Consider the following 16,233-nt stretch of genomic DNA (forward strand, 5'->3'; position numbering starts at 1 on the left):
AATAAAGAACAAACTGACAGTAACCTGAGGGGAGGGAAAGAAAGGTAATGGGGGAAGGAAGGGTAGGGTCATCAAGGAACATGTATAGAGGACCCAAGAACAAAACCAAAGGAGGGTTAGGATTGAGGGTGGGGCAGGGGAGAGTGGTTGTTGGGAATCAGAGACAACTATACTTGAACAACAATAACAAAGTAATATTTTTGCCAATGGTGAATAAATTAGGTAGCATTTGCTCAAGCTTGTCAGATATAATCATAAAGGTATTTGTAATTGAACTGGAGTCCTATGAAGGTAAAACTGAATAATGTGCATTTAAAGAAAAGATTACATGTGTATCTGGTATCTGACTATATGTATGCTAATACGCAAAATATGTACTAGTATTTATGTTGAAATTCTTACACCTGTACTGCACGATATGACTTTATTAGAAAATGAGGGCTTTGTAAAGGTTATTAAGTTAGAATACGGTATGTGGGTGGTCCCTTATCCAATATGGCTAGTATCTTTATAAGAAAGGATAATAGGACACAGACATTCAGAAAACAACAGGTGAAGACACAGGTAGAAGATGGCTGTGTATGAACCAGAGAAAAATCCCAGAAGAAATCAACCTGCTTTAACTTGATCTCAGACTTCTAGATTACAGAACGCTGAGAAATAAATTTATGTGGTATAAACAACTAACTAGTCTATTGTACTTTGTGACTGCAGAGCTGAAAAACTAATGCAGTCACTATCAGCATATATGTAAATATATGTGTGTGTGCTGTGTTTCTGAGAACAAATTAATTAAGAAACAAATGGATGATACAGTTTTCCTGCTTGTGTAGAAACTGCACAGGTGCAAGTTTCACTGTGATCTTAAAAGAAAAATGTGTAAGATGAATAACAAGACACTAGTATGCTAAAACAAAAACCTTTATTATAACTTTTTGAGAAGATAAATACCATTCTTATTTTATTTATATTTAATGGTTAGAGAGAAAATGTGCTTTATTCATACACCATTTTCCAAAACATTCTTTTCATTGCCTCTTTCACATCTTTTTTCCTCAGACTGTAGATGAGGGGATTCAGCATGGGAATCATGATGGTATAAAAGGTTGACACTATCATGTCATGGTCCAAAGCGTAGCTGGAACTTGGTCTCACATACATGAAGAGGATGGTTCCATGAAAAACTGACACTCCAGTTAGGTGAGAGCCACATGTAGAGAACACTTTCTCCTCCCCTCAGCAGAATGCATCCTAAGAATGGCCAACAGAATGAAGCCATAGGAGATCAGGACAATCAGCAGAGTGACTATTTCAACAGCGCCCACAAAGTAGAAGAGTAGAAGCTGGTTTGTGTGAGTGTCAGAACAGGCAATAGCAAGGAGGGGAGGGACGTCACAAAAGACATGTCTGATTTCATTGGAGGCACAGAAGGGTAGCCTAAATGTGGCCACTGTGTGCACACAAGCATGCAAAATGCCACTGACATAGGAAGCAATGATGAGTGGCACATAGACTCTGGGTGACATGCTGACTGAATACAGGAGAGGGTTGTAGATTGCCACATAGCAATCATATGACATTACAGGCAAGAGGAAGCATTTCGTGGTCCCAAAAGTAACTGCAAGAAACATCTGTGTTGCACATCCAAGGAATGAAATGACTTTATTCTTTGACAGAAAATCTACTAACATATTTGGAGTAATTACTGAGGAAAAGCAGGCATCCACTGATGACAGCACACACAAAAAATAGTACATGGGGTTGTGGAGCCTGGAATCCCCAATGACCAATACAATCAGCCCTAAATTTCCCATCAGAGTAAACAGGTAAATTGCCAGAAAAAGAAAGAAGAAGATAATTTGCAGTTCTAGATTGTCTGTGAAGCCCTTCAGCACAAATGTAGTAACTTCAGTGGCATTCTTCATGTTGAAATCTCAGCAAAAGGACTTGAAGATATTATAACATTACTATTCATAGTGTTCTGACCAAATGAACAAATTTGTGACTCAGTTAAAGTGACCTATGTCTTCATATTCTGTCTTTTTTTATTTTCTTTTAATTGTTCTTCAAGTACAGTTTTCTGTCTTTTACTCCCATATTTATTTCTTTTCAGTGAATAATTTCTCATCTGCTCTTCAAAAACCAGGACCATGGCCAAGGGTCAAAGGTTGATGCCGCTCACTACAGAATCAAATGGAAAATGTGGCTTTTAACTCCCAGGCTCAACTCATGTTATTTAACAACTGTGAAGTCAAATTGGTAATTCACCAATGAATTCCATTAGTTGTTTTCCTACTAAGTGACATTGAAACACAAACAAACAACTAAAAAACATTTTATTATATTATTATGACATTAATTTTTATCTCAAATCAAAATAAGTATTGAAAGTGAACTTATATTACTAAAGCGAATCTTTAAAATGAGTTTAAATATAGAATATGTTAAATTAGATTTGTTTGACACACTAACAGCATAATGAATTGTAATATACTATGAGTTACACTCTAAAATCTTCCTACTCCCTTATGTTATTGAATAAAAAAGAACTCCTATGTGGAATCTAAGGAACAAACTGAACTAACAAGTAAGACACAGATAGTCTCATAGATGGAGAGCAGATGACAAGTAGTGTGGGTGGGATATTACAGGGTGCAGGGATTGAGGGTAAAGGGAAAAGGACTCATGGACATGGTCAACAGTGTGATGATTGCTTTCTGATAAGTTCAGAAAGATCAGTAACTAGACATATAAGAAGAATAAGAAATAATCATCACACCTAGACAGAAAACTTTTATTTAAAAGTAAATGAACCCAGGAAATCAGCTAGAAGTTATAGAAAAAATCTTTCCTTCATGGTCCAATGCTTGTTTAAACATGAGTCAGTGATACAGGAACCTGAACTGATGGTGTCATTTTTAGCCCATAGTATAACTAACACCAGTGGAAGGGAGCATTTCGTTCAAGTGTGTTATCACATTCATTTATTTAATTTTTTATATCCACCCCTAGAAAATCTGAGTCAGTCTGAAGGGCACATAATCTGCTGCTAATTATATTTTGTACATCATTTTAATTCAAGCTCCAGTTTCAGTATGTTAACATGAGCCCATTAATGAGAGAGGGAACCGTTTGGAATCAAAGACTGAGAAGTCCTACTACCTTTTTCCTAGAAAACTCTGATGGTTAAAACACTGCATTCACTTCAGTAAAGTTGTTTTCACTGTTCATATTGCTCATTTACATATTTGTCTATTTATTATATTTTCAAAAGTATACATTGTAAGTAATATATAAATCTTTGCTTATAAAACAATTCCCCAAGTGCAGAAATACAGAGAGCAAAACATGACACTCTCCTTCCAGTTCCTCCTTCCACCCGATTTGCTGTCTCCTCCAGAGATAACTGTTGCTCTGGTGGTCCTTCCACTCTGTGTCTTTTCCTATACACTTATGTGTGTTTGTCTATGTATGCTTAAGAATTAATAAAATCACCCTTTGCAAAAACAAAAAACAAAACTAGAGAACAAAGCACATACTAACAATCTTCTGGGAAAGAGCAAGTCAGGACTGCCTTGAAGAATTGTCAATAGCAGGAGAAAACAGTATCATGCAATTATTGGGAAGATTAAAGGAAAGAAAACAGAAACTACTCATATCAAACATCAGAGAAGGAAGAATTTAGTTTGAAAACTGTGTCCTGAAACAAAAACTTTGCAACATATGTTGGAGGACTTTAACCATTTATTCTGAGGAACTGAATGTTTTCGAGCTACTCTGACACAATAAAATCCTTTTCAATACTTCATTTCATTTTAAAAATCTTTTTTTCAAATCTCAGTTTTGCTGCTTTATTTAAAAATAAAAATTCTGAAAGTTTTTGTTGTGCATGAACCTGCCTCTCACTGTTTGGAAAGCATTTGACATTTTCTGTGATTTGAAGTTCATCAACATTTAAAAATATTGCTCCCCAAAGAAATTACATATGCGATTCTTCAATATACTATAGTAATAATAGCTTTGGGGATGACCTAAACATATTACTACATGAACTTGTTGTTTTTCTTTTTATAATTATTTTATTATATATTTTATTGTGTTTCAAGTACATTTGCCTCCATTCCCACCTTCCATTCTTACAAAATAGATTGAAAAAACACAGTTCTTTTAAATTTAATGAATGCCATGGTGAAGGATGACATGGCAATTGATCAAAGAGAGGGTCTGATGAAAGAAAATTATGTTGGTGCGGTCAGAACAAAAGAGACAAAAGTAACAAAACAAACTTTCATAAATGTGCTGCTGTCAATCTGTGTTGTAATGCTGTTAAAAATTACAAGAAAAAGCTCCACCCCAAAACAGCTCTTTTCATCAATTCCATGACACCCCCGGTACAAGGAAAATGACATAATATCTAGAATTTGAAAGTATGTGCTCAGCTCCATCATTAAAAGTCGCGTGTGATACTCTGGTTTCTCTTCAGATCGTATAAAAGTCATGTGTGACGTTAGCTTCCCTCCACAATTTACTCTTCTTTAAAGAGCAGTAAATTTAAATAGCAGAGCAGATGCAATAATGCACAAACACAGATGAATTAGATATGTAAAATGAGCATTTAAAACAAGTTTTTAAAATATGTCAATTTGTATTATAAATTTAACATGCACATGTAAGTGAAGTTTGTCACTACATGTACTCACTTTCAAAAATTAGGTAATATTGGTCCTCAACACTAATGGTATAATGACATCACCGAAAAACAGAGGTGACCAGAGCTTTGAACTAGATATCTTGATCTTATCTACATGTAATATTTTCATTTTGTGATAATGACTTTGCACTCAAACATTTCTCTATTGGATTAAGTCTAATGAACTTTACTATAATTTTAGTTTTTCCTCTGTTCACTCTTCTGTGTCTGGATTAGAACATAAAGAGGATTGTGAGCTGTATAATTTATTAAAACAACACCAAAGATACACACAGGTCACCATGACACATTTTTCTACATTGAAGTGGGCTTACTTTTGCACTGAGCAAATAAGATAATGAAAAGTACCATTGTAAATAATTTCATTAAATGTCTCTCACAACCATCCTTTCTGACAGATGAGTATGAATGATATTTATTAGGACATAAGGATAGGGCTCAGAGTTATAATGAGAAAATTACCATGTAAATTAAAGAGTTTAGTAATGTAAACTGATACATTATCAGTTTACATTGTGCCCGATAATATTGGAAGAAGGTTTGTTTTTCTTCAACCATCTTTGGCTTTTGGTAAGCATTACTTTCTAAATTTAAGAGTTTTATTTAGGATCAGATAAAAGAGGGTATTACCAGAAAAGTATACATACACATATCACTTAAACCTTACCCCAAATAATGCCAGATTCTGTGAGACCAGAAGTATAGTACTGATGAAACTATGTTCTACAAGTAAGATAAATGTTTTAAAAATATTTTTGGGGGGGAAATTAGATTTTGAATATTATACCTCAGAAAATATATCTTCTGGAAATGAATACTAACATGTGGTCTGTAATTTTGATCTCCTACATTTGAAATTTGTTTGTGATTACAATTAAATAATTTTCTAAAAAAAGAACAGTAAATGATGCATTAAAATTCTTTTTCTATTATTATTATACATCAACCATTTTCTTTACATTTTCTGAAATTATAAACAGAAACACAGAAAATGAGGCTATTCTCTGAAGTCTCTCTATCTTGATAGAATGAGAGAGTCAATGTTTAATAGCTGAGACTCTCAATAAGTTATGCAAACTGTCTGTTTTCTTAATCTCATTTGAAAAATGTGGTTAATAGTAGCACTCCTGACATAATATTCTCATGTGAAGTAAATATATTAATAAGAAAAAGCCTTTGGAAGAATGTCAGGCTTACTCTAATTACACAAAATGATAGTTTTCATTATATCATGCCCAAGGGTCAATGTATGTCCATTTCTGTGTTTTGTGATCAAATTTATATTCCCCATTACATTCTGTAAACCACTTGTTATTATAAATGTTTTATATACTAATCTAATATATAAGTCGACATTTATGAACTCATTCCTGCCAGGTATCACCTTTCTTTCTCCACAGTTTGAAGCAGTTGGACACAATGGACAGAAGGAATAACACACATGTGTCTGACTTCATCCTTATGGGGCTGACAGAATCTGAAGAGATCCAGCTGGTCCTCTGTATCATATTTCTCATCATATACCTGGTCAGTGTCCTGGGAAACACAGGGATGATACTGATCATCCACCTGGATCTCCAGCTTCACACCCCCATGTACTTTTTTCTCAGTCACCTGTCATTTCTTGACTTTACTTACTCAACAGCCATCACACCTAAAACCTTACAGAACTTACTGACCTCCACAAAGCACATTTCATACATAAGCTGCTTCACCCAAATGTACTTTTTAATCTTCTTGGGTGCTGTTGAATGTTTTCTTCTCTCCTTGATGGCCTATGATCGCTATGTAGCTATCTGCAATCCTCTGCACTACCCTGTAGTTATGTCCAAAAGATTCTGTTGCTCCCTCATCTTTGGGTCCTATTTCATTGGCTTTACAAACTCTGTGATCAATGTGCTTTTCATGAGTAGACTGGATTTCTGTGACTCCAATGTAATCCATCACTTTTTCTGTGACACTTCCCCAATCCTAGACCTGTCCTGCACTGACACACGTGGTGTGGAAATCATGATATTCATTTGTGCTGGCTCTACTCTAATGGTTTCTCTTATCACAATATCTGTGTCTTACCTGTCCATTCTGGCTACTGTACTGAAAATTACTTCCACTTCAGGAAAGCAAAAAGCCTTCTCTACATGTGCCTCCCATCTCCTGGGAGTCACCATCTTTTATGGCACTACCATTTTTACATATTTAAAACCACGCAAGTCCTATACCTTGGGCAAAGATCAAGTGGCTTCTGTGTTTTATACTATTGTGATTCCCATGCTGAATCCACTCATTTACAGCCTTAGGAATAAAGAAGTGAAAAATGCTCTCAAAAGACTCATGCAGAAGAGACAGGACTTCATGCAATTAAAGTAACATCATTTCTAAACAGTTAACTTTTCTCTCCTTTGCTGTGGAGTATTTTCTTGTTCTCTCCAAAAAGCAATGAAGTCCTTTCATTTGTATTTCTGTTGAAACTTCTTTACTTAAACAAATATAATCTTGGACATTTCCAGAAACATGTCTTTTGAAATTCACATTGTTATGAACTTCAATGTTAAAAAATCATTGCCTTTCTCCTGATATTTATAGGCTTGGGGTGGTCATTTAAAACAAATTGTTAAATTAAATTCTTAGCTTTTGTGTTTCATATTCTACAAGACACATTGTAAAGCTAAGAATTGATAAATTTTGTGACAACTAAGAAACCTTTAGTTAGGTAGAGTGCTAAAATTTTCCTTAGGTTTAAACCCTTTCCTGTGTATAATCTGGAATTCCTGTTTGATTTTTTTTTTGTTATTTAAAGGTTATTTAAATTTTTTTCCTTAAATTTTCAGTGTTTTTTTTTTGAAAACCACTTGAATGAATTTGCTTGACATGTAAAATCTGTTCTTTTCTGATATATACAATTTTTAAAATTTCCCTGCAAGTACACATCAAGTATATATCAGACACTTTCAAATTGTTCCTCCAAAAGGCTACAACATATCTCAAGAGGGCCCCTATCCCTGCATCTCCAGAAGCATAGAGAGTTAACCCTTCAAAAATTTTGCCAATTATATGGGTATGAATTATCAAGAACAACTAAGTGTGTTGGACTTCGGGCAATTTAAAATCTAGCCAGGTTATATGGACATTTTAACTGTGTTCATTCTCCTAATCCATGATCACAGAAGGTCTTTCTATTTCATTGTGTCTTTTTCCATTTCTTCTAGTAGTGCTTTGCTATCTTCAGTATGGATAGGTCTTTCACATCTTTTATTAAGTTTATTCCTATGTATTTTGTTCTTTTTGTTGCAATTGTAGAAGGAATTGTTTCTTAAAACTGAAAGCAACAAACGAACAAACATGACATGCAAAAAAACAAAACTCATAGACACAGTCATATGGTGGTTGTCAAAGTGAAGGGGGTTGTGAGGTAGTGAAGGGCAAATGGGGTCAAACATGGTGATGAAAGATTTGACTTTGGGTGGTGGGCACACAATGCAATATGCTGACAATGTATCATTGATTTATACAATGAAAACATGTAGAATCCTACTAGCATTGTCACCCTAACACATTTAATTTAAAAAGTAATAAAAATACTTTCAGGGGGAAAAAGTATCCTGGTAGCCTGTTGCTCTTTGAGAAATTAGGACTTGAAACACAAGATTTTTAGATCACCAGCAAAGGACATTATTACTCGGAACAAAAGTAATAGCCACAGTTCGTATTCACACCAGTTCCCCATACCTTCCCAGGTCCCACGAGTTTGTGTATAGAAGGTGGGTATAGAAGGATGAAGGCACACACAGTGGGCTGTATTGTAGGAGAGGACCACTGAGTTTTGGGGACCACTTTTATGGTAAACAGATTCATGCCTATTCTTTGTTTACAGGAACATTACCTCATTGCTAGTGGCAGCTCACTGCAAAAACAACCTTAATATGTAGCCCAGGTACACAGTAGTCAGGGCTTAGGTTTCTGGTATACCCAGCAGGAAGGTCTAGGGGCACTCGGGCCTCATGGCACATTGCCAGACCCAGTAGAGTAACATGTGTTAGCTGATAAACCCCTTCTGCTTTGTGTGGTGTGTCTTCCACCTACTGTGTATTAGCTCTCTTCTCCACACTGGTGAATTTTTAAAAAATGAAATTTATTGTGGTTATGTTGGTGAATAAAATTACACAGGTTCAATTGTACAGTTAATTCTATGATGCACCATCTATATTGCATGGTGTGTCTCCCACCCCAAGTCAAATCTTCTTTCATCATTAAATTTGACTTTCTGTTAAGCTTTTATAACTAGCTATATATTTTATTCAATTATAGAATTTTTACTTCTTTGAATTTTATATTGTTTTCTTTGTGAAATGATATTTGATTATTCTTCCTGAATATTTTTAAATGTTTAAAGTGCAGCCTCCATTATAAAAGTTATTTTTTTTACTAATACAAAACAGCTGCTATTTAATCTTTTTATTATGCATTATTTTTCTCTATTTAATTTTTTATTCCCTTATATGGCAATGCCATTTAAAAATATGACTTATTTTTGCCTTGACTGGTGTGGCTCAATGGATTGAGCACCAGACTGCAAACCAAAGGGTTGCCAGTTCGATTTCCAGTCAGGGCATGTCTCCAGTAGGGAGCACTCAAGTAGAAACCACACATTAATGTTTCTCTCCCTTTCTCCCTCCCTTCCCCTCTCTAAAAATAAATAAAATATTTTTAAAAAATAAAACTTATTTTTGTTCCAATATCCATTTGATCTAGGCTCTATATTCACAGCGATTTTGATTTGTTTTTGTTTGCAATTAGAAGCAAGTATTTGATGAGCATCTCTTTTGTTTAATAATATGATTTTATAGCTCATCTCTCATCTTGTGGAAGCCTTATGTCATTTCATAAATTCATGGGCTCTTTTTATTTTCCATGTGGTTTTTGAAAAATATATTTTTACCTTTCTATGTTCATGTCTATGATTAAGAAATGTGTCTTCATGAAGTGTTGGCAAAAACGGTGAACTAATTCTGAGTTGTAGATAACATGAAAGGTGAGGAAAAGCTAGTTAAATTCAAATTATAATTAAATTAAAGTATTTTAGCCTCTTTACATTAAATTTTAGAAATGATGTATATAATGTTATTACACACTTGTACTGGAACCTACAGCCAACGTAATTTAGGCTATTCACATCTGCCTTGAAATTTCCTTGTTAGATTAGCACACATTATATTTTACGTAAGATGCAGTCTTAAGTAAGTTAAGACATAATCTTCTTTTTTATGATGTCATGCCAAAATGCTATTTAATAAAAATACAATAAAAATGAGACAAGAGTAAAGCGTGCCAAAACTATGAACAGCTGTTTATTTCAAAATAATTGATAGGCATAATGGTAATAATACATTTTGGTGAGCATTTACCATGTGCCAGATAATATTTAAAAGGCTTTAGATATAAAGGTAACAGAGCTTATCTTCACAAGATAACTTTCAGTTGTTAGGTGTTAGCAATATCCGAATGTTTATTTCATATAAGGAAAGTCACTTTTCTACATGTTCAGGCAAAGACTTAAGAATCTAAACAACAATAAAAAGAAAAAGTAAATAAAAAATTAAATAAAACACCATTCAAAAAAAGAATGTTCCTGGAATATTCCATTTATGTCATACAACTTATATCCAATACATCAGCATATTACTTTGATTCTTTTTTTTTAAGATTTTATTTATTTATTTTTAGAGAGGGAAGGGAGGGAGGGAGGGAGACAGAGAGAGAGAGAGAGAGAGACAGAGAGGGAGAGAAACATCAATGTGCGGTTGCTGGGGGTTATGGCCTGCAACCCAGGAATGTACCCTGGCTGGGAATCGAACCTGGGACACTTTGGTTCCCAGCCCGCGCTCAAACCACTGAGCTACACCAGCCAGGTCTTTGATTCTAATTACAGAATATATTTGGAGTCTGAGTACTTCTCAACACTTTCTCTGCTGTGCACTTCCCCACCCCCAACAATGAAACATCTTCTCAGTTTTAGGATTATTTCTGCAACCTTCTAGCTTGTCCCTATATTTTGGCCTTATCCCACTTGAATTTATTCTAGAGCCAGAGTGATACTTGTAAACAGGAAGTTGGTTCATATCACTTTCTTCTACAAGACATACATGAACTGATAGTTGTCAGGGGAGAAGGGGTTGAAGGCTGGATGAGAACGTTGAAGGGACTGAAAAGTACAAACGGGTAGTTACAGAGCAGTAACACAGATGCAGATTACAGCACAGGGAATACAATCAGCAATGCTGTGAGAAACGTGTATGGGCTAGGTGAGTATGTGTAGCAGTAAGACACTTTGTTGTACATTGGAAACTACAGCAGGATAATATGGAATGTAAACTGCAATGGAAAAACAAAAAAGAAACAATTGTGGGAAAAAATCATAATTAGCATATCAGACCTCAATAAGAAGACACGTTTAAAAGAGGGAATTGCGTGAATAGCATGTTTAAGTAATTGTAAACATGAGGAAGATTGCAAAAAAATTGTTGGGGGAATATATTGTGAAAAGAGATGCTCTGTGTTTATACTGCTGAGGCGTTATTTAAACATAGTAATTCCACCTTGAAAAAATAACCTAAGAACCTTGAAACACAAATTCAAAATAACCTATGAACCCCAATGTTCATAGCAGCACAATTTACAATAGCCAAGTGCTGGAAGCAGCCTAGGTGCCCATCAGTAAATGAGTGGATCAAAACACTATGGTACATTTACACAATGGAATTCTAAGCAGCAGAGAGAAAGAAGGAGCTCCTACCCTTCATGACAGCATGGATGGAACTAGAGAACACTATGCCAAGTGAAGTAAGCTGGGCAGTGACAGACAAATGCCTTATGATCTCACCTGAAAGTGGAACCTAATCAACAAAACAAACAAGCAAGCAAAATATAACCAGAGTCATTGAAATAAGAACAAACTGACAGTAACCAGAAGGGAGGGGGGGAGGAGATAACAGGGGAAAGAAGGAGAAAGGTTGTTAAAGAACATGTATGAAGGACACATGGAAAAAGCCACAGGGGGTTAGGATTGAGGGTGGGAGGTGGGGATGGATTGGCTGGGGAGGAGTAGTGAGGGGAAAATGGAGACAACTGTACTTCAACAACAATGAAAAAGGAGAAATACTCAGCACTCTATGTTCTAAGGAGTTTTTTTTTTTTTTTTTGGTTGGAAATAAAAATGTTTTCGAGCAATGAAAACAAATTAATAATAATAGTAATAATTATAGTAGAAGGAAGGCAAAAAGAAAGAAGGAAGGACAACTGCCACTTAAAATTGTTCTTGAAGGACACACGCACTTGCCATGAAAGTGAGGTCTGTGGGCAGCAGTGCCGAACATGAACACAGCAGGCACGTTTTTCTGCATCTTGGCTCCTGGGTCCTGGGACTGAGGAGTGGGAGCATCTGCACAGGCATCTCAGGGTGGGACTGGTCAGAGTAAAACAGAACCAGAGCTGCGTCAGGACCAGGCCTCTAGGGAAAAGTGTCAAGATGAACTGGGGCTCAGTTGTGGGAAGAGTTTAAACTGCAAGCTGGGTGTGCCTTACCTTCCAGATTGTGCTTGTCCTTTGTCATGTTTAAGTTTACGTATGATCTTTATAAATGTCAATGTCACTCTCTGTATATTGTGAGAAATGAAAAAATGGATTTTGTATTTGTTTTGTATTTGACAAAATAATGAAAGGTAATGAAATACACACACACACAGCATGGTAATGACACCAACAATTTGCAAACATTATCTGTGGTCTCCAAACCTCAGGCTGGACTTAGAATTGCTGTCAATGTATGGACCTGAGGAGGGAGCAGAGTGCTTTCATCTAGACTCAGACGCCAATGATTTCATGGAAACTGATATGAGAATAGGTGAGCCACAGTTTTGGTGTCAATTAGCTGGTATTTGCTCAAGCTTGTTAGATGTAATACTAAAGTTACTTATAATTGCAACCTGGAATCTTATCTAATTCAAGTTGTATGACATGAAAGTCAATATTATTCATTTTAAAGAAAATATTTCATGTATGCATGACTATATATATGTATATATTCATGTGTGTGTGTGTGTGTGTGTATCAGTATTCATATGTTGAAATCCTAATACCTATACTGCAGAATGCTATTGCATGCATTTGGAAATAGGGGCTTAGTGAAGTTATTATGTTAAAATTAGGTCCTTTCCATGGACCCTAATCCAATATGTCAGGTATCTTTATACATGGAGGATATTAGGACACAGACACTCTGAGATAAAAGAAGTGAAGACACAGGGAGAAGATGGCTATGTACAAGCCAAGGAGAAAAGCCTCAGATGAAATCAACCTTGTCTTTCATTGATCTCAGACTTCCCAGTTATAGAACACTGAGAAATAAATTTCTATTGTATAAGCCACTAACTAGTCTGCTGTACATTATTATGGCAGCTCTGACAAGAAAATGCAATCACTATCAGCATGTGTGTAAATATATATATTTCTGTGCATGTGTATCTAAGAATGAACGGTTTTTCTGCACAGGGAAACTGCACAGTTGGAGGTGTGGTTCTTCTCTACATATAAAAAAAGGTTTAAGAAGAACAGAGACACTAATAAACTAATAAAAACATTTTTATTATAAGTTTTGGTATAAAGACAACAAACATCATTCTTAAGTCATTTCAAATAATGATTAGGGTAAAAACGTACTTTATTGATAAACCCATTTTCCCCAAACACTCTTTTCATTGCCTCTTTCACATCTTTGTTCCTCAGACTGTAGATGAGGGGATTCAGCATGGGAATCACGATGGTGTAAAACGTTGACACTATCATGTCATGGTCCAAAGCATAGTTGGAACTCGGTCTCACATACATGAAGACAGTGGTTCCGTGATAAATTGACACTCCAGTTAGGTGAGAGCCACATGTAGAGAAGGCTTTTCTCCTCCCCTCCGCAGAGCGCATCCTCAGAATGGCCAACAGAATGAAGCCATAGGAGATCAGGACAATCAGGATAGTGACAATCTCAATGGAGCCCACAAAGTAGAAGAGAAGAAGCTGGTTTGTGTGAGTGTCAGAACAGGCAATAGCAAGGAGAGGAGGGATGTCACAAAAGACATGTCTGATTTCATTGGAGGCACAGAAGGATAGGCTAAATGTGGCCACTGTGTGTACAGAGGCATTTAAAATGCCTGCGATGTAGGAAGCAATGATGAGTGGCACATAGACTCTGGGTGACATGCTGACTGAATACAGGAGAGGGTTGTAGATTGCCACATAGCGATCATATGCCATTGCAGCCAAGAGGAAGCATTCCGTGGTCCCAAATGTAACACCAAGAAACATCTGTGATGCACATCCAAGGAGTGAAATGACCTTATTCCTTGACAGAAAATCTACTAACATATTTGGAGTCATTACTGAGGAAAAGCAGGCATCCACTGATGACAGCACACACAGAAAATAGTACATGGGGTTGTGGAGCCGGGAATCCCCAATGACCAATACAACCAGCCCTAAATTTCCCATCAGAGTGAACAGGTAAATCACTAGAAACAGGAAGAATAAGATAATTTGCAGTTCTAGATTGTCTGTGAAGCCCTTCAGTATAAATGTAGTAACTTCAGTGACATTCTTCATGTTGAAACCTCATGGAACAAACTTGAAGATATTCAAAATTTTAGAATTCTTATTGCCCTGTCCAATCACCAATATTGTGACTCAATGTGACCTATATCTTCATATTTATTTCTTTTCAGTGAATAATTTCTCAGCTGCAGTTCAGGAACCAGGACTATGGCCGAGGGTCAAAGGTTGATGCTGCTCACTACAGAATCAAAGGGAAATTTTGAGTTTTGACACACAGGCCCAACTCATGTTATTTACAAAACCTTGAATCAAATGGTTAATTTGCCAATGAATTTTATTAGTTGTTTTCCTACTAACACATTAAAACACAAGTAAAGAGTTGAAAACTACCTTATATAATTATAACATTAAATTTTCTCTCAAAAGAAAATAAATACTGAAGCTAAAATGTGTGAATAAAATTAAATTTTAAAATACCTGTAGAATGTTTTGAATTAGATGTTTGACACACTAACAACCTAATGAGTTATAATATTTTATGAGTTAGTATCTTTAAAAATTGTCCAATTTTATTAGGTTATTGAATGAAAATAATCAAGATTTTTTAAGAACATGGATTATGATTTAATATAAAATCATATGACAGCTTGGGTTTCATTCAATTTGGTTTTTAAATGCTCAACATTATATTCTCCTAGTTAGGCAAATATTTGGTCATTTGTATTATTTGGGGGAACCTTAACTCTTGATAGTATGTGTTTTTCTACATTCTTAAAATTCTGTGGTGTAAGTGGGGGAATGATAAGCAAAAATAGGAGATGCCATTGTTCTTTCAGATTATTACACTTGATTGATTTTATGTTGTTGATTCCGGATTCAGTAAAATAACAACTAGGTAAAAGTAGCAATTAAGTTCATAAAGATCAGTAATTAAAAATATAACAAACAGTAAGAAATAATCATTGAACATAGAAAGAAAATTCAATATGTCTAAACAGCAAGGACTCAGTTAAAAATTATAGAAAAAAGTGTTTCCTGCATGGTCCAACAGTTATTTAAATTAGGAATAAAAGTGGTAATAGAATCTGAATTGAAAGTTTCATTTTTAGCCCATACTATAACACTAAGAGGAGGATATGTTTTGTTCAGCTGGTTATCATAATCATGTATGTAATTTTTAATCCACCCATAGAAAATTTGTGTCAGTCTTAAAGGCACATAATATGCTGCTAGTTATATTTTGTACATTATTTTAATTCATAATGCAAGTCAAGCTCCAGTTTCAATACATTAACATGATCCCATCAGTGAGAGGGGAGCCATTTGGATTAAAAATGGAATATAAAACACATTGATGATCTTCTGGGAAAGACAATGTAAGAATTACCTAAAAGAATTGTCAATATCAGGACAAAAAAAATTTAAGAGGGAGAGTAACATTGATGTGTGAGAGATACATTGATCAGTTGCCTCTTGCATGCCCCCAACTGGGGACCTGCCCCACAACCCAGGCACATGCCCTGACTAGGATTCAAACTGGAGACCTTTCAGTTCACAGGCTGGCACTCAGCACAGGAAGCCACAGCAGCCAGGGCAAAAGAAAACATTTTCATAGAATTATTGGGAAGATTGAAAGCAGAGAAAATAGAAAGTACTCACATAAAATGTTGGAGAAGGCAGAATTTAGGTCAAATCCTATGTATTAGCAATAAAAGTTACCACATGACAAGTTAGCACTTAAACCACTTATTCTAATAAACTGCACATATTTGAGCTGCTCTAACAATAAAATGCTTTTAAATATGGTATCATTTCATTAAAAAACTTAACAAATAGATTGGGAAAACCCCAAATACATATATATTTTTTAAATTAAGGAATTCATGGGAAGAATGACATGACAATTAATCAGAGAGGATCTGATGACA

At 35.3% G+C, this 16,233-nt stretch overlaps 2 protein-coding genes and 1 pseudogene across 2 annotated transcripts; 1 reads left to right on the top strand and 2 right to left on the bottom strand.

The window, feature by feature from the left end:
- Positions 1–996: 996 nt before the first annotated feature.
- On the bottom strand, positions 997–1,952 carry LOC114490196 (annotated as a pseudogene).
- A 4,098-nt stretch (positions 1,953–6,050) lies between these two features.
- Positions 6,051–7,078, top strand: LOC114490203 (olfactory receptor 8H1-like). The gene has a single exon (XM_028504129.2). It carries the CDS (start codon positions 6,131–6,133, stop codon positions 7,076–7,078), a length of 948 nt encoding a protein of 315 aa, XP_028359930.1. The 5' UTR covers positions 6,051–6,130.
- Positions 7,079–13,390: 6,312 nt separating this feature from the next.
- LOC114490172 (olfactory receptor 5T2-like) lies at positions 13,391–14,538 on the bottom strand. The gene has a single exon (XM_028504100.2). It carries the CDS (start codon positions 14,354–14,356, stop codon positions 13,391–13,393), a length of 966 nt encoding a protein of 321 aa, XP_028359901.1. The 5' UTR covers positions 14,357–14,538.
- Between the last annotated feature and the right edge of the window lie 1,695 nt (positions 14,539–16,233).

Source organism: Phyllostomus discolor, chromosome 6 (assembly GCF_004126475.2).
Source record: "Phyllostomus discolor isolate MPI-MPIP mPhyDis1 chromosome 6, mPhyDis1.pri.v3, whole genome shotgun sequence".
Taxonomy (NCBI): Eukaryota; Metazoa; Chordata; class Mammalia; order Chiroptera; family Phyllostomidae; genus Phyllostomus; species Phyllostomus discolor.